A 24,374-nucleotide genomic window follows, 5' to 3' on the forward strand; every position below is an offset into this window, starting at 1 on the left:
GATGCTGTGAAAATAAACAAAAGCTTAAAAAAGTTTTTAAAGGAATCATAGTGAAAATCTGATTTTTCTATCAACCTATAAAATGTGAAAATAACAACCCAATAACTTTGTTTTGGTAAACCATTATCTGCAAGCATGTGAAAAATTAGGTCAAAACTTAGCAGAGAGAGAGATAGAGAGTTAAGAATAAAAATAATTAATAATACATTTAAATGTGCATTTGCGCTCAATTTTGCACCCATGAAGGTTCTGGTCTGAAAACGAGGTGTGTTCAGGCGCATTATTAGCGCATTGCTATTTTGAGGCAGCTAAAATAGACTACACCATTGACCAACTAAAACCTGGTCTAAAGTCCATGGTGCAATTTTGTTTTTGTGATTTAAAGAGCATGTTATAAATATGCGCCTATAAACGGGAGGACAATGCAGGTTTGCTTATCACACACATGGATGCGCAGAAGCACAAAAAACGCTTTTAAATATGAAAAATTAAAGGATTGAAATGTAAAAGATTATTATTGAATCTCTTGGACATAAATAAAGAGTAATTATGAGACGTTAGAAGGCGTAAAGAGCTGCTTCACCTGTAGCCTGGTAAGGAAATAAATGTTTTGCTTTAAACAAATGCATCTATTGTTGTTAAATGTTTTTTTTAATGCTACCACACTGATTTAGTGTATATGATGACTCTGTGGATTTGGTAAGATGAGAAACATTTTAAGTAATGCTTTAAAAAAAACATGGCGCTGTCCAAGTGCTGAAACACTTCGGCTCTCCACACGTTTGTAAATTCTTTATCTCCTGTTTGTACAAACCTTTTCTTGCATATTTGCAAATTATTTTATGAGATTACATTGATTATGTAGGATATCAATACATTTACAGCAATTAAAAGCCTGCTATTTTTACTTCTATAAGGTTTTAATAAAAAAAACAATTTCAAAAAATAATAATGAAAACAACACATTTTTTTTACATTATTCTTAAACTGGTGGTGGTCTTCTCCGCTTAGTTTTTCAGTTTACAAATTCCGCTTTTTGGATTAGGCATGGCCCCAGGCACAGCTGGCTTTTAAAGGGGGATGAGAGCTGAGACTCTTATTGGTTTATTGCACGTTACGCCCAAAACACATCCATTAATCATAAGGAAAACAGGAACAACTTTTTTAGGCTGTGCGCTTGGCGCATACACCATTCTTCCCGTCATTAAATTAGCAAAAGTGGAATCAGACATGCCCGATTAGACTGTGCGCTTTAGACAATGCGCTTAGATCGTTAAAATAGGGCCCATAAAATATCTCATTATCTGGAAATATATCAATTTCCCCCAGGAACAAAATCCCTTCTTTGAACTCCTTTTAAAGAGCTCTTTCTTTGAGGGTAAGAAAGGAGGCTAGTTTTTCAAGAAATTGTTTTGCATAACGTTTTGATTTAACCCCTAAAAGGATAGCAACATTTGCATATTTTTTTAAATCATCCCAAGATACAGTAAAAATCTTTGAGAATATATTTTGTTGAACAGTATGTCTTTTAACCCTAGAATGTTTTCTCCAGACACATCAAAACAAGCTCTGCATACAATTGGTTCTTTTAATAACCAGTGAAGAGACATTGCCGAATTCATCCACTTATGTTCCAAACCTTAAATAAACTCTGACAGAAGGACGGAATTTTGGAAGGATGGATTTGTTTAAATTTAAACGTTTACTGTCCATTAACCCATTCCCCGCCAGCCTTTTTTTCTTGAAAGATTGCCTGCCAGCATTTTTGTGATTTTCACAAAAGTTTCACTAAATTCCTTCCAGGAAAATGTTCTTCTAAAAATATATAAACATATAAATATATCAAATGAAAGAACAGACCCTCTGCTTTCAAACAAACAATAAACAAACAAACAAAACAGAAAAAAGTTTCATACTATCTTTATTTTTATCTGTTTATAAACTCTTAAATATGGGTATTTTTCTTCAAAAATACATATTTTTTTTAGCAAAAAGCTGAAATAATTGTATTTTTGTGAAGGAATTTTGTTAGAGATTCAGAACGACTATCAAAACATTTAGTTTTCTCTTAATTGAGGAGATAACTTGTCAATGGCAGGGAATAAGTTAATGATAACGGTTCCAATATTTAAAAATGTCATCTGGTATATCGGAATGGGGCAATAGAAAATCCATAAAATAAGTGTAGATACATCACTTTATTAATATTTTGAGACAGGGCTCCGTAGCTTGTGTAATTTATTTATATTTAGAGAGGACAATGTTGATGCTTACCTTCCAGGTTTCATCTAACAAAAAGATAAAACATCATTAGTTTATATATTAAGATATAGACCATATCATAAGATTTTAAAATAAACTTATTCTAACTTAATGAACATACACTACTAATGGTTTAACTTTTTTGGAAAGTTATTCTCAAACAGAAAAGTGATAATATAAGTAAATGCATAATCATTTAATAATAATATTAATAAACTGTTTATAGCAGTCTAAATTTTACTAAAATGGAAAAATAGGCCAAAACCTATTGATAAGCTAACATTTTTTGAATGAAGCAAAAACAAAAATTTTGACTAAATAAGATTATAGAGGAATAAAACACTAAAAACCTCAACTGTATCAATTTATCAATTTATTTTAGTTTTTGAAAACTGATCTTTAAAACTCAATAGAACAAGTTGTTAAATAATTAATTATCAAATTATTAAATGAGTTACGCTTAATTGAACATCCACCAAAAGTGAGAAACTCTGTCACTTACTAGGTTTGAGGACTTTAGGCATGTACTTCAAATCAAACAAATGAGAGAATGGTCCATGACCTTTAACAGAAAACAAAAAGGTTTTTTTTTCATGGTTTATCTGACATTTTTTGCTTACAGTAATCTTTTTATACTATGTTTCTTTTTTCCCATAATGGCTGAGCTTATGTACACCATAACAACAAACAAATATTGTTTCAACCATAAACCAAGAATCAGATTTAGAAGTTGATTTATATTTTATGTTTTTTTCCCAAGGCAAAAAAAAAAACAGTCAACAAAACAGTTAAGACTCTGTTACGACTGTAACCTCTATAACATCTATATTTTATATAGATCTGCAATACCTGTCTCACTTAAATAATTTTGTTCTCTTTAGAAAGAAACTTCTGAGGAGTTGTTTTACCCTGATTTGGTTTACTTTTTCTTTTCTCCCTCTCCTTTCTTTTCTGATAGCCAGATTTTTGTCTTATGATCATGTGCAGCAGTGGCACGAGTAGCGCACCGGAAACCTGAAACTCAACACTTTGAACTTTTCACAAACTCCCCTGTTCCATTCATAGTGTCTGCAACTCTTTACATCACAGCCAATGTGCACTTTCCATTGTTTCTAAACAACCAATAAAATCATGTCCAGGTGCATCAGTCCAGCTGCCCATATGGTGGGAGTCATCTAAATCTAAATGCATGTCAAATGAGCAAAGAACTAGAAAGAGCACATAACCCAGCTAACAGAGAAAAGTTCTAAGAAACGCGGTAAAAACACAGAAAACCAAAAAACAACAGAGCAGAGCAGAGCGCATAACACTTTCCAGAGCACGTTTCTTGAAAGTTCCCTACGCTTCCAAAAATGTTCAGCCAACATAAAAAGTGATTCTGATCACAGCCTGTAAGTAGTCTATGTTTTCATATTTAAAGAATTTAGTACTGACTAAACCATGATTCAAACGTGAGTTTTGTGCAGTGCGAGTAGCACTTGATGTTTGTCGTTTTTACAATCACAAATGCATATTTGGTTTTATGTTGGCAGTGGTTCAGTGGTTCATGTAGGTTGTCTACAAATAGGGAGATTGGTGGTTCAATCCCCGGCTCCACCTGACCAAGTGTCGAGGTGTTCTTAAGCAAGACACCTAACCCCAGCTGCTCCCGACATGCTTGATGGCGCCTTGCATGGCTGACACCGCCATCGGTGTGTGAGTGAATGGGTGAATGTGAGACAATATGTAAAGTGCCTTTGATGGCCATTGGTCTATGAAAGTGCTATATAAATGCAGTCCATTTACCATGTTTTAATATCCTTACCTTACCAATCTGTTACGTCCTGCTCATGCTGCCCTGACAAAGTTGATCGATCAGCTTGATCATCTGCATTTTCTGGATCAGATTGGGCTTATATAAGGTAGTAATGTTTATCAACATTAAATGCCGGTGCAAAAGTGAAATTGATTCCATTTCAAAAGAGATGCAACATATTTTTTCATATTGATTCAATGGTTGGGTGCTACCCGTGATGTCTTTTTATCTTTCACTTTTCAACCAAATTTAGATGTAGGGTGATATATTTTTATAAATGCCTTTTCAACAAAATCAAGTTTTTGTTGGGTGGGCAGATTTCTACCTATTCAGTAAATGAGGATCACAGGTGTCTCAACATTGATGAGGTGTTGTTATCAGTAACTGATCACCTGATAATAAATTATACACCTCACAATATTGCTCTTTAACTTCTGAAAATGGTTACGTACAATAGATTTGTAGATATTGGATCAGTACAAACACAATAAAGTTGTTTGTTTTATGAACTTGCATTTAATGGCACTCTAAGCGAATCTGTGCGACGTCCTCCCCCTCCCCCTCGCTTCCGTGCTTTCATGAACGCGCCCAACCCCCACCCCCAAATTCTTCTTGTCGTTTATTGACTGGAACACTTTGTTATCATTTCTGGTGTAGGTTTGGCCACTGTGTTTTTATTGCAGTTTGTGGAGGCTGGGCTGTTTACAGAGATCGGGTTTTTTTACAGTTTGATCAGCGGACAGGCAGCAAGCAGATAGTGAGGAGATGTTTGCTGTTTGTAACAAAAAAATGTTATGGTCTAAAACGTGTGAATTAGCTTAGAGCACCTTTAACAAAAAGAAAAAAGTAAAAGAAAAATGGATCCAGAGATTTTTATTTGATTTTTAAAATGTTTTTTTGCTCAAGTGTGCACATGTAATTAAATAAATGTGGCACTCACCTAAATTATAGCACAAAGCGGCAATCTGCACACACAAGATGTCTTCATCAGTAATAACTTCATCCGATCCTTGATCCTTCAGTTTTTCTTGAAGAACCTTTACCAGACATCCTGCTAAATGTGATATCCTTTAACAGACAGACAAATTATAATTTAATATTAAAGGAATAGTCTATCCTTTTTCCATATTAAACTATGTTATTACCTTAACTAAAAAAGAGTTGATACATCCCTCTATGAGTATATGTGCAAGTATGGTGGCACAAAATAAAACGTGCGCTTTTCTGAGCGGATTTAAAAGGGTAACTATATTGTGTGACGTAATAGCACTTTTGGGAGTGCTTCGACTTGCCTGAAAAATCTGCTCCCCTTCTCCCTCTCATAATGAGAGGAAGAGGGAGAGTGTTACTGCGCTGAGTCGAAGTACTCCCAAAAGTGCTTTTCTGCCATACAATATAGTTCCTCTTTTAAATCCGCTTAGAAAAGCGCACGTTTTGTTTTGTACCACCAAACTTGCTTGTGTGGCTACTCGTCTTGGATGGGAGGAACGTTGATGTGTTTGGTGGCTTCTGGCTTTGTCTCTGGGTGGTGCCATTGAATGAATGGGGCTAACAGGTATGTATCAACTCTTCTTAGTAATAACATAGTTTAATATGGAAAAAGGATAAGCTATTCTTTTAAACAAAACAGAAAAGATCCAGTTTTTACAGTTTTGATAAGTTGGTTGCTTAACATTTTTTCAGAATTTGATTAGCTGAATTGAACCTGTGGTGAGTGAGCAACAGCTGATAGACCGCAAACTTTTAAAGAGTGATTGCATAAGGAAATATAGATTTTTATATGGAAAACTATATATAATTTTATAGTTTCAAACCCCAAACACTAAAAACGTATCATTTTTGAACAATGATTAAGGGTTAAGTAAATTCAGTCATTGTGCACATTTTATTACTTACAATGTAAAATATTATTATCAAACTCGCAGTGCAAGTCATTTTAACTTAGTGGTTTATATATTTTATATATTCCACTAAAATTTTGACAAAAACATTTTAACCGTAATTGAAATGGCTACCAAAGCCAATTTGATATACTTAGGTGCAGAGACTGTCTAAGACTAATTAATAAAATGTCATGTCCTTTTATAGAGGATCCTGTAGATGATGGTTGTAAGGAAAAAATTTAATATATAGCAGAAGGATCCTTGCACGTTCGGTCATTTCCGGCACTTATCCATGACTTTTCAACATTACGTAATTTAGGTTGTTTTATCTGACTCCAAAAGATAAAATCTTGTTGTTTGTAATACGAATCAATTGTGGATTTTGGATAAATGTTTGATCATTCTATTTTAACTCATCATTGACTCGTTCAAGTGGATCTCAATTGTCGCTTAGAATCCTTGCATCAGCTGCTGCAGGTTCACAATCACAAACTCGACCATGCAACTAGTTAAAAGTTAAGAGGTTTGTCAGACCTCATAATGAAGTTAACAGTTGGATGTGCCAAAACTTTCTTCAGTTAAACAAAGAGAAACAAAGATGAAGTTCTCAAGGTGAATGCATACCTTGACGCTAGGGGTCAAACAACTAAAAATCAAGTCAGGAATCTTGGTGTGATTCTGGAGTCTGACCTTAGTTTCAGTAGTCATGTCAAAGCAATAACTAAATCAGCATACTATCATCTCAAAAATATCGCAAGAATTAGATGCTTTGTTTCCAGACAAGACTTAAGCCGTTTCTCAATATGCGTTCTTGTCTGTACTTGCGTTCTTGTGGACTTGTGAAACGTCATCAGTCGCGGCCCAAGTACTGTTCCAATTCAAAGTTCGCATCAAGCCCAAGTTCACATAAAATCCCCGGATGTGTTCTTGATCCGCCCATTTTATCGAAGATGCATCAGAGGAGACTTGTGTGGACTTATGACAGCGAAGTTTCCCAGAATGCATTTCGCGTCAGGAGTTCGTTCTTCCGAGTCTGAACTTGCAAGTTCGAACTACGAAGGACACAAGTCCGAGTTTGGTGTACTTGGTATTGAGAAACGGCTTAAGAGAAACTTGTGCATGCTTTCATCACCAGCAGGGTGGATTATTCTAATGGCCTCCTCACTGGCCTTCCCAAAAAGACCATAAGACAGCTCCAGCTCATTCAGAACACTGCTACCAGGATTCTGAGCAGAACCAGAAAATATGAACATATCACACCAGTCCTCAGGTCGCTACACTGGCTACCAGTTACATTTAGGATTGATTTTAAAGTATTATTAATGGTATATAAATCACTCAGTGGACTAGGACCTCAATACATTGTTGATATGCTCATTGAATATAAACCCAACAGGTCACTCAGATCATTAGGATCACATCAGCTAGAAATACCAAGGGTTTACTCAAAGCTTTACTCAAATGCCAGTCGCAGCTGGAACCAGCTTCCAGAAGAGATCAGATGTAGAGTTGGGGTACTAGTCCAATTTTGAATGAACTCGGACTTGTCACGCACTCGGGTGAATTTGTACTCGGACTTGACACAGACTTGGACATTTTGAACTCGGAAAATATCCCGAGTAGGCCTACAGTCGAGTCCGCGTCATGTATAACAATAAAACCAGCATAAACTTGAGATGAGAAATTAATTAATGTCTCAGTGGTCTCTTACACACTGGAAACTTTCGGGAGTGACAACCGCATTTAAATGCGGGAGTGAATCCCCTAAATGTTCGTTTCATGTCTGTACGGAACAAGACTCACTCTTGAAAATGTGATGATTGACACAGAAATAACCATAGCAACGTTCTGCTGTCTCGCATGCTTATCACTCACAGCTTTGACCAAAATAATCTAACAGCATTGTGTTTTGCAATAAACCTCTGTCTTGGTTTTGCGTATTGTATGCTTCTTTTGTGAGGCTGCTTCACAGCGCGCAGTCTTGCAGTGTTGCCAGGTCCTCGGGTTTTTTGTACGTAAATACCGTTTTGGCGCTTAACCGTTTATGGCTTTTGGCTCATGAAGCGATCAAGTTTTTGGTGTTAATAAAGTGTGAAGGTGCCGGTCCTAATATTTTGATCTTTGAAGTAAAGCATTTCGATTTATTTCAGTTTATTATTGGATTTTTCTTGTTCGCTGTTTTTTTAGTGCAAGATCAGGCAACACTAGTCACCAAACCTCGTGCCTCTGTCATTTTCTAAACCGCACATACAGAAGACTTTTTTCCCCTTCTAGGAATTAATTTTTTCAGAAGAGAGATCTGTCATGTTTATTATGCACGTTTAAACACTAGTATTAACTACTAGTTGTTCAGTTTGGTTATGAACACACTGTGCAGAGTTTCTGTTAATGCGGTTGTCACTACCTGCATTTTGCAGGAGATAATTCGGTTGTAGAATGCCGTTGTGAGTTCCGTAAATTACTGAAGTGTGTGTGTGTACAGAACAGGATTAAGCATTAAAAGGTGAAGTGACAACCGAATTAATATGCAGTGTGTACGGGACCGTCTCCCCTCCTGTTATTTTACAGCAGCCAGTCGCATCATACTTGCAGACAAACACATCACACACATCAATGCGTGCCCTCCTGAAAAAACCAGCATACCAGCAAGACCAGCATATGTTGTGTTTTGGTGCTGATTTGCTAGTGAACACCAGCTAAACCAGCATCAAACCAGCATCACAACCAGCATTAGCACCAGCTAAACCAGCACCAAACCAGCATTAGCACCAGCATCCCATGGTGGTCATACCAGCAAGACCAGCATATGTTGTGTTTTGGTGCTGGTATGCTGGTGACCACCAGCTAAACCAGGATAGACCAGCATTATTCCTATGCTGGTTCAATGCTGTTTTTTTCAGCAGGGTGGCTAGCACGATGTCCTCAAAGTCAGCAATAATTTGTTTTACTTACGAAAATCATAGAGAATTTATTTGCAAGACATCTGGTAAAAAGAAGATAGCTCTATATCCCCTTTCTTTTCTGTTAAATCATTTTTGATAGAAAAGTAGTTGACATAAAATAAAAATGTTCAATGGCAATGACAAGATGCAATAGAGGTATTTTTATTACATTTTTATATTGCCATTGGTTTAATGGGTTGAAAGGTTAAAGTTTTAATAGGAAGTAACAATTTACAATACAAAAAATCTATTTTCAATTTAATTAATTTCTGGACTCGGGTGAACTCGACTTGGACTCGGCCTTTAAGAACTCGGACTTAAGTCCAACTCGGACCCTTTTGGACTCGGACTTGGACTCGGACTTGATGTTTAAGGACTTGGGGCTCTATCTTACACCCGGCGCAATGCAGCGCAATGCGCGACGCAAGTGTCTTTCGCTAGTTTCCACCCTAATTTTCACGTTTAGCGCCGCGTTGTTTAAATAGCAAATGTATTTGCGCCCCCTTTTGCGCCCATGGGCGTTCTGGTCTGAAAATGAGGTGTGTTCAGACGCATTGTTGGCGCGTTGCTATTTTGAGGCAACTAAAATAGACTACGCCATTGACCAACAAAAACCTGCTCTAAAGTCTAAAGTCAATGGCGCAATGTGTTTTATGTTATTTAAAGAGCGCATTAGTAAAATGCGCCTATAAACGGGAGGACAACGCGGGTTTGCTTATCACAAAGTACATGAATGCGCAGCAGCACAAAAATGCTTTTAAATATATGAAAGATTAAAGGATTGAATGTAAAAGATTATTATTGAGTCTCTTGGACATAAATGAGGAGTAATTATGAGACGTTAGAAGGCGCAAAGAGCTGCTTTACCTGCAGCCTGATAAGTAAATAAATGCTTTGCTTTAAACAAATGCGTCTGTTTTTAAATGTTTTTTTTATGCTACCTCACGGATTTATTGTATATGATGTAGCTGTGGATATGGCGAGATGAGAAACATTTGTAAGTAATGCTTAAAAAAACTCTTTGCTAAAAAAACGCTGTCCAAAGTGCTGAAACGTGAGGAGAGCCGTTTGTAATTTCTTTATCTCCTGTTTGTTACAAATAAAGTATTTTTAGAGTACAAACCTTATCTTACATACTTGTAAATTATTTGTTGATGATATTGGATAGCCATACATTTAGAGCAATTACAAGCCTGCTTTTTACTTCCATGACTAAAAGAAAACGGGTTTTAAAGGTTTTAATAAAAAAGTAACAATTTCAATACAAGTGAAAAACAACACAATTATTTAACATTAATCTTAAACTGGGGATCTTCTTCCTCCGCTTAGTTTTTCAGTTTACAAAGTCCGTCATCTAAATAGGGATTAGACATAGCGCCAGCGCAACTTGCTTTTAAAGGGAATGAGAGCTGTGACTCTCATTCGTTTACTGCACGTTACGCCCAAAATACTCCCATTACAAAAGGACCTACCCTTTTCGACCATGCGCTCGGCGCAAAAACAATTTTTCCCGTCGTTAAATTAGCAAAAGTGGATTCGGACACGCCCATTTAGACGTAGCGCTGTGCGCTTTAGACAATGCGCTTAGATCGTTAAAATAGAGCCCTTGGTCTTGACCCGCACTCGACAAAGGTGGACTCGGACCCAACTCTAATCAGATGTGGTCCAACAGTAGTCACATTCAAATCCAGACTCAAAACATAATCTGTTTAGCTATGCATTTACTGAATGAGCACTATGCTGCGTCTGAACTGATTGCACTATATTATATATGCACTATTTTAATTATTTTCTATTTCTCTTGTTTTTATTCTTATTTTTAACTGTTTTATACTTTTATTCCTGTTTTATTGTTTTTCCACACTTTTAAAATCACATTTATTTTCTTTTAATTGATATTTTAAATTCATGTATCTTTGAATTTTTGTGTCTCTTATTTCTACATACTTTTTTTCTCTTATACATTGTTTCTCATCTCTATGTAAAGCACTTTGAATGACCTCTGTGTATGAAATGTGCTATACAAATAAACTTGCCTTGCCTTGCCTTGATCTAAAACCATAGTACATGAAATAGCTGTGCATAATATCCAGGTGTGATGGCTACAGCGCGTCACACAGGGAATTTTTAAATAACTTTTAAAATTTTTTTTATAGTACATACAATTTCTTTTTTACACTGTACATACATTTGGAATGATATTCCACATCACATTAGAGAAATACCATCAACTGTATCATATGTTTCAAAGAGACATAGGCCTACACCTGTACTCTTTAATCATTTATAAATTGCCCTAGTTTTGTTTCCACTGATTGTATTGTTGTTGTTTTTTTGTATCTGTTTAGCTTGTGTTTTAAAGTGTTTTTTTTTTCATTTTGTAAATTGTGTTATATGTTTTATATTCTTTAGTTTAGTTTAAATTGTATCTTAATGTTACTTTTTAACCTCTCCTGTATAATAAATAAAATGATTGTATATGCTGATTCTTGAAATCTGTGTTTGTTTGTCTGACACTAATGTTTAAAGCTCCTCATGACTGACAGTAAAAAGGGTTGCACACCGAACACGCAGCTCAGCGCCGCGTCGCATCTAGGACAACTCGGAGGTATCTTTAAATCTTTTTTTAATGTTAAACAATGTGAGTGGCACTTTGTGGCGCAACAGGGATTTGAGCAACTTCCTGAGTCGTAGCTGGGCGCCGCAGACAGGTGCCACCTGTCGGCGTCGGTGTGCGTATACTCATAGAAAACTAGCCCTGTGTTCCAGTGCATTTTTTATGACCTTCCCTCACTAACTTCCCTCAGTCTCGTTCACTCGGATGTACGTCATTGCTTACATTGTATGAGTGCACACTACTGCTGAAACACTTGAAGTAGGTTCAAATGGATCGCCCTAAGCCCATGATCACATGGAAAGTGGAGACCGCCCCCTCCATCATTTGAACTGTGCGAAGCGCGAGCTGCTGAAGTGACGTCACAATAGTGTTGCATTGTGGTATATGAAGCTGCCTGAAGTTTAAATATGAAGTAGACTCACTCCCTCTGTCAAAATCGAGAGAGCGAGGGTTTTTCCATATTAACTTCCTTCGTTCACTTGACGAAGTGGAAAGCACTTCAAAATGGCGACATGGATTCCCCCGAGGGGAAGTGTTAAGGGAAGTTCGCGAGTGCGTGTCTAAAACGTGGAACGCAGCCAATGTGTTTGATTTTTCTTATGGCGTGGCCCTGAGTTGAGGCACATGAAACTTATAACCGTGGATGATATCAGTCACTCATACTGCTACACATTGATTTCAAAAACCATCAATAAATAAACCACATCACAAGAAAAAAAATCTTGGCTTGTTTGATATATCCCACATAAAAAAGGCTATGAAATTAAAGGTCAGTAACCCAACAATCATAGTAAACACTGTTTACTATTATGGTAACTAAACATTAAAAAAAACCTCAACATCTAACAGGATTCAAGTCAATCTGGGTGTTTCCTAGGAATTTAAAACACATTGAATTTAGTAATATTATAACATAAATTTCATTTGTACTGGTTTCATATAACTGATACATATAAATCACATAGTTTATTCGTTTGTTTGGATACAAAGTTTGTAATCAACATGGATGGAAATTTTATATGCAATCAAAATACATACATTTTATTAATTAAGTTAATTTTTGTGTAAGGTGACATTTCTGCACTTGTTAAATGGATAGTGACTTCAAAATTGCACTTAAACCACTGGTGTATGCAAATGGATTATGTGTATTTTTGGGAAACGCAAGTGATTAAATGATGAATGTTCATTAAATTGCTTGAAAACACTAATGCTAACATTAAATGCTAAAAGCAATCATTATTAGGATAAACAGCACAGATCTCAGAATCTCAAACAAGGGTATATTGTTAAAACAAGTGACACAGGCAAAAAGCACTTTTTAAAATGTACAATAAAAATGTATCAACAATTATTATTGCATAAAAGATACACAATAAACTGTGGCAATAGTTTAGATGAGTGATTAAAAACATTAAATTGGTGTCCTCAATCTGACACAATCAACTGTAAATTGAACATTTAAAAATGAAATAGGACAAAACTACACCATTAACCATCCTATAGAAAAAAACATTTAGACGTTAGTAATGAAACTTGTGACAAATCTTACCCAATAGAGTGTTCAAGGCGTGTATGTGTGGCTCCTGGGAAGATATAACTCTTTGCTCCCAGCTGTTTAATTTGTCGCAGTCTCTGAAACTGAGGTGTGTCTAGGATCTTCACCAGCAAAGGATGCAGCTCAATTTGACCATGAATAGAGTCATTGAAAATCTACATGACATAAAATAACTTTAATATATTTGCTTGACACACAGTTTATGACCAAAGAAAAACAATGTACTATTTTAGTAATTCATTTTAAAAACTGAATCAAACAGGAAATTCAGAGTTTTTTTATTCTGGCATTGCTATAAGTTGGGCAGGGTCTGAAGTTAGAACTAATTTATACAGTATGTACAATATATCATTTATAGTGGCACAAACTAATACTATAAAAGAAAGGATTTAAAAGAGCTTTTGTATTTGCATCTATTACTTGGCCTGCTTTGACTGGAGACTGTCACCTGTTAAATAATCAGTCATTCTCTTTATGTGTTCACTATGATCTGCCGCAATGCATGGAGAAAGTTTATCCAAAGAGAAAAAAATCTCACCTTATATGTAATGTTTGTCTTGTTTGGGAGATTCTGTTGGTCTTTTTTGTTTTTCTTCTTGTCTGTAAAAGATGTGTAATTTTAGATGTGTAGTGTGTAAAATACAGTACATTTGAAGTTGGTTTTAGCTTGAAAAAAGAATTTAAATATTTTTCTTGTGTAACACCAGAACCATGAAAAACATTTACAAAAATACCTTAATATTCATTGAATTTAGTCATTCCATGTTGGTATATTTTTACATCGGTTTCTGGCAACCACATCTCCATTTTACCATCAAAACAAGAGTTTCAATATTTTTCACTTTTGCTGCTTTAATTTTTGGTGTTGTGAAAATAACTAATAATATGTTAATAAATAAGGACGCATCATTTTTAACTAGTGTAAATGTATAGTTAGCAAATGCAAAAGTACTGGGAAAAGACAAAGAGGGAACTTCACTGAGACTAAGACACTCATCCTACAAATTAAAATAATTTGGATAAACAAATCAACCGTAATGCATGATGGAAGTCAAGAATGAGTTTAGTACTATGCATTGTGGCATGAAGCTTTCTTCTGATGACTGTCACCATTGTTGAGTTTCATATATTGATTCTTGATGTCTTTATGTGTTTGATTGAGACAGTAGTTTAAAAGTTAAGTGTATTTTCTTGATTCTTAAGAACACGATGGCTAAACCACACTTTTGACCTCTTATTGTAGCATTACAGGTCTGGTAGGACACATTTTACATAATGGCATACCACTATCACCATCAGTAGTTTGGTCAACTTCACATCACCACCAATTCATAAGAAAGTTTTCTTTGCAAATGTATTTTAACAAACCATAATGACAGTTAAAGAAAGCCTTTTAACTTTTAAAGACAAAAGACAAGAGCCCAAAAGCAAACACTGATCACCATAATGGTTTGTTTTGATAAAATAATAATTGTGGGTGCAAAAGTGACATTTACTGCTATCTGGGTTACGAGTGAGTAAAGTTTACTGGAAATTCCAAAATAAATGTACCTAGAAATTTCTAATTAAAGTTACTAATAATGTGTTTAGCTTTTACCTGACAGTTCCTCTTAAATTTACCATAATTTTCTGAGTGAAAAAAGTGTATCGCAAGATATATTCTCTCCAGTGTCTTGTTTGGGGCATAAAAAATACTTTTTCATCAAATCCTTTTATCACTTATCTTAGCCTGGTCGGTCTTGAGTATGTGGGTCACTTGATTTGCTTAATTTTTTATTAAGGGCCTGACCTAAATCCAACATTGCCACTGGTGGTGCAGGACAGTCAGATTTTGTGGTAAATAAATTATATTAATCTAACTTTTCTTCTGTAAAAAAGAATAATACTGCTAATATTAATTGTGAACATTGTCTTAAAGGGACACTTCACCCATTTGCATTAAGCTGTGTATAGTTAGAACCCCAGTCATGATTTTGAATGGTCATGCATCATTTTCTCAGTTGCCGCTGAGACAGGAGAAATACAGATTTCAGTGTTGCACTTCCTTCTTTCAATGATGTAAAAATCATAATTTTGCATCACTGAAAGAAGGAAGTCCAATATCTTTGTTGAGGGGGTGAGACTACAATCACCCCTTTTCTTGGTCAAATAGGCACCAAATTCAAAGTGTATGTTACATTTCAACTACAAATATGACCCACTTTCAATAAAGATTAATGTTTCTACGGGTGAAATGCTCCTATAAGGTGCTGAAGAAGAAAATTAAGTTACTGTATATGTTGTTCATATTGTTATTTAGCACATTTTTAAATATACGTATCCCCTGAGATTTGTTGCCAGATTGGGGTATAAAAAGAGATTAACAACAATATTGACCATCTTTGTATTTTGAGTTGAAAATTTAAACAAATGATACAATTTCAACTGATATTAGTATATTTAGGGGAATCCATCTTAATATTTTTAATTGGATATTTTCTTTCACTGTTTCACAACTAGCTCATTTTATGGTAGACGGAATAAAAGTAGAGAGGGGATGTAAGTTATAGAACAGATACCAATGAATTCTTCATATTCTAAAAAGTGATGAAGATGAAGTTTTTGTGACAGTGCAACAGTGTAATAAAAACAAGAAATAACTTATATTTAAATAATCATGTCAGACATCCTCTTACTCAGTAGATGAGAGGCCTCTGCATGAAACAGTTATATTTTACATTTAGAGGTAGTTGAAAATGAAAGCTATAGCGGAAGATTTTCCCGAATTTTAGAAAAAAACGCTCTCCTCTTTTAAAAAAAAAATGCAATTGCGCAGCACTTTACCTGCTTCCAAGAGGGAATGCATATTAAACGTGTGCACAAGAGAGAGCATGCACGAGCCTAGTTCTTCTCATGCACACTTTGTTTACAAGTTGCTGTCGGCATGGCTTATGTTTACCATGTCTGCATGGTTCGTGACTTGTGCCAGGGCTAGCATCGCTACATCAACTTTTACTAGCAGTGATTTTAAATGGATTTCTCCAAATATCATGACAAACTTTACCTGTCGAGTAGAAACTTCATGTGAAATATTCTCCCAAAAATGAAGGCATTAAGAACTGCTCATTCTTAGTTAGGCCTACTTACATTTAGTTATTTACAAATATTGTTACTTGTAAATCTGTTGTTTACACTGTTTAAAATGGATGAAAACATGTATGGCATGTTTTGAACAAACCAGAATTACATAATTTTTGCTGCAAATAAAAAAGAAAATTTATATTGATGACTTTGTCCTTTTTTATCCCTTAATCTTGAGAGATACAACTCATAAAATCCTGAATATCAAATATTTTTAAAATTCCACTGAATATGTTTTTGCATAAGTCCATATATAATGTATAAAATGACATGAAATTATTATTATTTTTTGCTCATCATTTTCCCCTCTTGCCTGTTAAAGGGTTAAAGTAAATCCACTGTATATACACAAATAATACATTTTTCAGTCTATTTTATCTTCCTGACTGTGTGCTGAGACACAACTGGCAAAATCACTGTATAATTACCTTCCTGACTATGTGCTGAAGCAAAAACTACTGACAATGACATTTGGTAACACACAAAGCAAACAAAAAACATATGAGTTACCTAGTGAGTCATTACTGGATGAGTCAATTATATCTTTTTGTTGGCACCACTCATGAAAGGAGTCCTCAACACTCTGCTGAACCTCCTCATAATTCTTTTTAGTGTTTTTGTAGTACACCCTAACAAGAGTCTCCTTAAACTTCTCTGGCCTGAGACTGGACACCTGATTCAGAAGAAAAAAACAAACACAAGCTGCTGAGCAATGTTTCTGAAGCCAGGAAATCCAGCAGATGTCTGTGGGTAAGTTTATAGACCACAAACTAAATAAAACATTCATAAAATATTTTAATAATAAATAATTCATTTTCTATATGAATATGTTAGTACTAATTCAATTAAACAGGAATTGTTGATTAGGAGATTCTGATAATATGAGATGACATACTTCATACTTTGGCATCTTGAAGGCTGTGTCAAGGTCTTTTTTGCTGTAGAAGTAGACCTTATCAATAGGGTTTTTGCCCACTTCACCAAAGCCCATGGTAAACACCTGAATTATATGTGAATTTAAATGCAGTAGAAAGTTAAACTATGAAAATTGACTAATTTCTTTAATATTTATAATTTAATATTAAAGTTTTTACACAAATTTCCAAGTCATCAGCAACCAGTCGGATTTGGTTTGTCTCGTTGTGTATGTTGATGATTTCCTCTCCCCATTTCTTCAGTTGTCCCTAAAGATATTTTAAGAGCATGTTATCTTTTGAATCATTGTCTCATTATATTGCTTGGCACTTTAAAGGCATTATTTATATTACATAATGTTATGCCAATATTCCTTTTAAAACATCTGGTGTTGGTTGGACCAACTGGTTGGGCCTATACCATCAAGCCAGTTTAGTTTACCAGCCAGGTTAAGGATTAGTTTGAGCCAATCCTTGGTTTTTGGTACCACAAAATATTTGGGCTTTAAAATATTGCGGTAGAAAACACTATTCACTTATTAGGTTTAGATGTTGGTTTTGTTTTTATTTAAAGTCACCATTATGGTGATCAGTGATTGTTGTAGTTGGACTCTTGACTATGAGCTAGCTTTTTCTCTGGCTGCTACAATGTATTGTTTAAAACCAAATCAAAGCCAATAATGTAATAATCACAGTGGTGGTTAGTATCTAATGCTTTCAGGGGCATAGTGTGCATATCTCACAGACATTAAACGAAACATTATAGGGCTTTCAGTCCTTTCCATGGCACTTACATTTCTAACAATCTGAGCCTCCTGGCTTCATGTAAAAACCACCAAATAAAAGTGTTAACTAACTTTCATATCAAATACTATTCAATCAGAATAATGACATATCGGCATCATATTAACATCTGCACTGACATGTTTTGTTTATTTACGTTCTTTTTAATGACTTGTTTAATTGTGCCAGGTTGTAATAAACGTAGAAAACATTGTTTAGGGCAATTTTTTAATTTACCATTACCCTATTTTTTATTTAGATGAAGGAAAATATTATTTGTCTGTAGATGAGACCGTACAACCCAGTCTCACCCCATGGCGTCAATATTTGACGACACTTGACCATGCGTCAATATGTTGACGCGGAGGGTATACTTTTCGCGTCATTTTTTGACGAACTGGGGACTGCAACACTACTAAGTCCGTTGCATTCTCTTTCCTATTTTCTTACCATTTTCTACCATTTTCGCGTCGGTTTAGGGTTAGAATTACAGAATGACATCCCTACCCAAACCTTTCCCTAACCCCAATGCCAGGCGACAACTGTTTAATTTCGCGTACCTAATAGTATTGAAGTCCCCAGTTCGTCAAAAAATGACGCGAAAGGTACACCCTCCGCGCCAACACATTGACGCATGGTCAAGCGCCGTCAAATATTGACGCCATGGGTGTGAGACCGTGTTAGACCGTAAAATTCAGAAAATGCAAGTTAATAAGTTAAAACAACAGCACCATTAAAACTTTTTTACAGTGTAAGACCATGGCAAAATTGTGGTTATTACAATTAAAACCAAGAACTGGTAACTGTATGGCACGGGGTTCCAGGTCGTTAGCTGCACGAAGGCCTGAAAAGACAGCTGAGTCGTGACCTCTCTCGTGTAGTTCCATCAGAGCCTTGGTCTGATGAACCTGCAGAAACGTGCAAAGGCTGCCTCCCATGCATGCCGGATAGGTAGGCGCCATTAATGCTGGTGGCTGGACACCAACCGCTCCACTGTAGGGACATCACCATACCCTTTAGTGGTTCCATGATCGAAAAAGGTGAGGGGTAAGGGCTAAAAAGACCAATTATGAGAGGTAAAAGCGCCACCCAGTACCTATTCAGCTCCTCATGCACCTCGGGAAAGAAAGGTACTGTATGTGAGTGCTGCGATGCTGCACGAGCAGCTCCAAGAAACCAATTGTCAAGGCAGGATGGTTTGGGTGGGGGAGGTTGAGTCCACTCCAAGCCGACCACTAACCGCCCGGGCGAGCATAGCTGTCATCTCTGATTTGACTGCAGGGTGTGCTACCTGTCCCGAAGGTGGGAGCGGATACGCGCCAGCGTCAGGGAATGACAGACCCCCCTACTATGCTGTGACAGACAACGAATCCTTTACGGGAGAGCCGACGGATACTGGAGGCATCATATAACACGACCCAGCTATCTCTCTCGGCACCTCTACTGACGAAGCACACAGGGGAGGGCAACACGCACACCCAAACTTAATAGAAGTAGAGATGGTAAAAAACAGTGAGTCTGTGCTGAGGTGCCTTTATGGCAACCAACTTCAGCATGCAGTGAACTTTCCCTGAGCAGATAGACAGAGCTTCTTAGTAACAGTATGCTGGCTTTCGAAGTGAAAACAGCTGATTTGGTATCACACCTGCAGCCGTTTTATACCCGCGAGGCGCATTCTCAATACGTTGGTCACAACGTGACATTGTAGCATACATCTTATTACATCATTGATTAATGTATTTGTTTAACTTGCGCGTCAACACAGACCTCATCATGTATCATCAAATTTTCTCTAATAATTCTCTCTTGCTTTGAAAGCAGCAGGCAATTTTGTGCCAGCAATACATTATTGTGAACTACAGTTGCTTAATTTTTGAAAATGAATTACTGGGAAACATCACTTTTATGTGTGATAGCGCTTGTGGACTAGTCATAAGTTTAAGATCAAAGCCTGAATTGAAAGAAAAGTGATAAGTTGATACCAACAATGCCTGATCGTATTGGTTTAGTTTTGTCAATTTGTTACCCTGAAGAACCATTTTTATGATGGGCCTCGAGTTGTACGACTAGGAATAACAGTCTTTAACATTTTATCTATTAATTTACATAACAATAAAAAATGTAAAATATACACAGAAAAATTCCTGCTTGGGGTATATACTGTATAATCCACACCCAAATGGGTGTTAAAAAGACTAGTGTTCAAAAAGTACCACTTACTCATTGTGTGGAACTAAATGAGATAGTGAAGTGATGATTGAGTAATTAATGGTGAACACCTTCTGGGTAATTATGTATCATATTAACTAAATTCTCTCAAAATTTTGATTTTGATCTTTTTCTGGATAATGTAATATTAAACTGCTGTGCGTATATATGACTCCATCTTACAACATGTTAAAAAGTACAACAAACCTACAATTACAGCTTGCTTGCGGAAGTAATTTTCTAAACTTTGATGATAAATATAACTTCTAAACAATTGTCAGAACAAGATGCAAGTGCTTAACTATTCGAGCACCCACACATGATGTTGTACAGCAGTGGTCCCCAACCCCAGTCCTCAGCCTCCTTCCCAGAACATTTTAGATGTCTCCATGTATAAAACACTTGGGGCCTGTACCATGAAAATGGTTAAACAAACTCAGGGTTACAGAATTAGTTTTAAGTTGACAAAACCAAGCCAATGTGAACAAGCCTTGTAGGTACAAGCTATTTTCATTCTTGCAAATATGCAAAAAAGGTTTGTACTCTAAAAATACTGTATTGGTAACAAACAAGAGACAAAGAATTTACCAATGTGCGAATAGCTTTCAGCACTAAGACAGTGCCATTTTTTAAAGCATTGCTTTAAAATGTTTCTCCTCTCACCATATCCACAGGTACTGAGATATTATATACAATAAATCTGTGGGGTATCATTCAAAAAAATGTAAAAAAATAAATGCATTTGTTTTAAGCTTACTAGGGTACAGGTGAAGCAGCTCTTTACGCCTTCTAACATCTCATATTCGGTCCTCATTTATGTCCAAGAGACTCAATAATAATCTTTTACATTTTAATCCTTTAATTTTTCATATTTAACTCATTCACCGCCAGCCTTTTTGAGAAAAGTTGCCCACCTGCATTTTTGTGATTTTAACAAAAGTTTCACAAAATTCCTTGCAGGAAAAATTATCTTCTATAAATATATAAACATACAAATTATATCAAATTAAAGAACACACCCTTTGCTTTCAAACAAACAATAAACAAACAAACAAACAAACAAACAAACAAACAAAATGGGGAAAAAACGTTTCATTATACATTTACTTTTTCTACTTAATTTAACCACTGAAATATGGATATTTCTCTTCAAAAATACAACATTTTGAGCAAAAAGCTTAAAAAATTGCATTTTTGTAAAGGAATTTATGTTAGATATCAGACTCAGAATGACTATTAAACATAAAGGCAGTTAAAATAAATCATTAAATCTTTTTAACTTCTGTTTTTGATAAATTCGAGTTTGGCGCCATCCAGTGGATAAAAGCGGTATTACACTTTCACTTTGAAATTCGTCCAGAAAGGCATATTTATTAGTTAAATATTAACTCATAATTGAAGAGATAACTCGTCAATGGCGGGGAATGAGTTAAAAGCGTTTTTGTGCTGCTGCGCATCCATGTATGTGATAAGCAAACCCGCATTGTCATCCTGTTTATAGGCGCATATTTCTAACGCGCTCATTAAATAACAAAAACAATATTACGCCATTGACTTTAAACTTTAGGCATGGTTTTAGTTGGTCAATGGTGTAGTCTATTTTAGTTTCTTCAAAATAGCAACGTGCCAACAATGCGCCTGAACACACCTAGTTTTCGAACCATGGGCACAACATTGGGCACAAATGCATTTGCTATTTAAACAACGTGGCGCTTAACGTGAAATTGATAATTGCGCCGGGTTGAAAAATACACATGCGACGCGCATTGCGCTGCTTTGCGCTGGGTGTATGATAGGGCCCATTAGGTTTGGATGTTGATGTTTTGTTTTATTTAAAATAAACATTGTGGTGAACAGTGTTTGTTTTAGTTGGACTCTTGAACCTTGAGATTATGCTTGGTAGTTTTTCCTTGGTTACCTTAACTTTGTGTGTATGGAGCTAAACAGTGCTTAAATCCCTGGGGTGTGTGCATCCTAGCTTATCTCGATGACTGGCTTAATAGCTCTGCCAGTATTTTGCTGTTTCATTTTAGTGTTGAATACTTTTGCACCTTTTGTGTAATAAACATTACTGTCTTTTTCTTTGACATTGTTTTCTGAAAACACTTTAGACTCTGCTTAGGCTGATTCAAAGATTCAAGCAACAGTTAATGCTCTTTCCAATGTAAGCCCTTCTTCTTGTAGCAGTTTGTCTCTTAATCGTTTATGTGCACATTTCTCTACAAGTTGGTCTCGTATCATATCACGTTCTAAAGCGCCGAACTCACAGGATTTGGCCAGTTCCGTATTGCCAAATGTGTCAATCATTTCATCTTGTAATTGAGATCTCAATCTGAATTTGTGTCTCTCCAGCACAAAATTTTTCCTTGGAGTAAAGTAAGCATCCAATGCGGTTACATTTTCTGTATATGACTCTTTAGGAAGGGGAAGTTCCTGGGACCTGGGAAGTTCGCGGAAATTCTCTGCACCAGAGCACCAATGCAAGCGTTGATAGTTCTGCTACATACACTGCATGCTTTCTGTTCTCATCTCTCGTTCTACTCTTGCGATATCACGTTTGGATGTGCCGGGATTTCACCGTAATTCATTCGAATGCATTCACTGAGAAAACGCACATTTGCACGGTTAACCGTTACATCCCTAGTGCTTGCATTTATGCAAATCATCACAATTATTATTGCTCATCCTTATTATTTTTCTTACTTCTGGAGAAAATTTTGTCCCGAAACTTGTCCCGCACCGTTTGACGTAGACCCATGAATGAGGGCTGAAATCGACCAGTTTATTGAGGAATGGTGTGCTATGACTTTTATAAGCGATCGGGTGCAGGATTTCTCAAAGAGGGGCGAAAAAACACCCGAAAAATCCCATTGACTTAACATTGCGCCAAACTTTGACAGGCCATAGCTGCACTCGTGGATTTTGTAGAAACATGAAGGTTGCAACATTTAAAGAGGGTGGTAGGCTCTGTAAGAACATAAATCACATTGGGCTCTAGATTGTCCCCATTGCTTACAGTATAATGGGGCAGGGAACACGCCCATATAAGGGAATAAAAACATTCAGGATGGGATATCTTCGCTTTACAGTGTCGTAGAGACAAGGGGGTGAGCACATTTTACTCAAGCATCCAATCAGTCTCAAAGGATCATCCCAGAGCTATTAAGCCATGCCCCTAGCAACCATTTTCGGCACCCTAGCAGCATATCCCATAGACTGCCATTATAAAATTCCCAGATGGATATCTTTTGCACCACAGTGTCATAGAGACATGCAGGTGGGCTCATTTTACTCAGGTATCCAATCAGTCTCTCAGGATCCTTACATAGGTATTAAACCACGCCCCTAGCAACCACTTTTGAGCACCCTAGCAACATAAAATTCAAACAGTTATATCTCGGCATCAGAACATCGTAGATACACAGGGGTTGAACCGTTTTACTTGTGACTCGGAGTGTAATCACTGGCCACATCATTGGCCATTCCCAAGCCACGCCCCTAGCAACCAAATGTGAGCACCCTAGCAACCAAATAAACAAAGCCTTATATCTCCACATCAGAACATCGTAGAGACACAGGAGTTGGACCATTTGACTTGTGAGTCAGAGTGTAATCACTAGTGGATGCCAAGAGGTATTAAGCCACGCCCATAACAACAAAATAGGAACACCCTAGCAACAGAATAAGCAAAGCCTTATATCTCCGCATCACAACATCGTAGAGACACAGGGATTGGACCGTTTGACTCGTTATTTGAAGTCTAATCACTAGTGGATGCCATTTTTTCTCTAGCAACCTAATACAATACCCTAGCAACCGAATAAACAAAGCCTTATATCTCTGCATCAGGACATCATGGAGACACGGGGTTGGACAGTTTGACTCGTGGCTCGAAGTGTAATCACCAGTGGATGCCATTTTTTCCCTAGCAACCATATGCAGAACCCTAGCAATGTTCTTAGAAGATTTTGTCCCCCGAAATTTGCCATGGCAAGCACCACTTAACATTTTCTTCAGGAAAGGTACCTATCTAGTTTATTTGGTTGTTCTTAATTTAAATAGCCTACCCTATACATTGTCAGTGATTACTGTGCTGCTAATTTGTGATGTGGGAGTGTTTGTTTGTTCAAAAAAATCTTAGGCTACCTTATTAAAAGTATTGCTCTTAAAAGTCCTAACTTATGCAGTGTCTGTTCTCGGAGCACGCGTGAGGCACCCCACTTCTGGCTCGTGCTGTTCTGTAGTTTAATAAAAATTTTATTAATTCTGAACGTGTCACATGTCCATATTGC

The 24,374-nt window shown here is 36.4% G+C and overlaps 1 protein-coding gene across 1 annotated transcript in view; it reads right to left on the reverse strand.

Annotated features, from left to right (window-relative positions):
- Nucleotides 1-2,238: 2,238 nt before the first annotated feature.
- The window catches only part of LOC141349805 (deoxynucleoside triphosphate triphosphohydrolase SAMHD1-like), a 143,979-nt gene continuing 121,843 nt past the window's right edge, over nucleotides 2,239-24,374 (reverse strand). Inside the window, exons 14-21 of the mRNA XM_073853972.1 lie at nucleotides 17,272-17,361; nucleotides 17,073-17,177; nucleotides 16,688-16,850; nucleotides 13,596-13,657; nucleotides 13,052-13,212; nucleotides 4,998-5,125; nucleotides 2,765-2,824; nucleotides 2,239-2,288 (exon numbers count right to left, since the gene is read on the reverse strand). Of these exons, the coding sequence (XP_073710073.1) occupies nucleotides 2,239-2,288; nucleotides 2,765-2,824; nucleotides 4,998-5,125; nucleotides 13,052-13,212; nucleotides 13,596-13,657; nucleotides 16,688-16,850; nucleotides 17,073-17,177; nucleotides 17,272-17,361 (819 nt within the window). The remainder of the gene's footprint in view (nucleotides 2,289-2,764; nucleotides 2,825-4,997; nucleotides 5,126-13,051; nucleotides 13,213-13,595; nucleotides 13,658-16,687; nucleotides 16,851-17,072; nucleotides 17,178-17,271; nucleotides 17,362-24,374) is intronic.

This window comes from Misgurnus anguillicaudatus, chromosome 15 (genome assembly GCF_027580225.2).
Source record: "Misgurnus anguillicaudatus chromosome 15, ASM2758022v2, whole genome shotgun sequence".
NCBI lineage: Eukaryota > Metazoa > Chordata > Actinopteri > Cypriniformes > Cobitidae > Misgurnus > Misgurnus anguillicaudatus.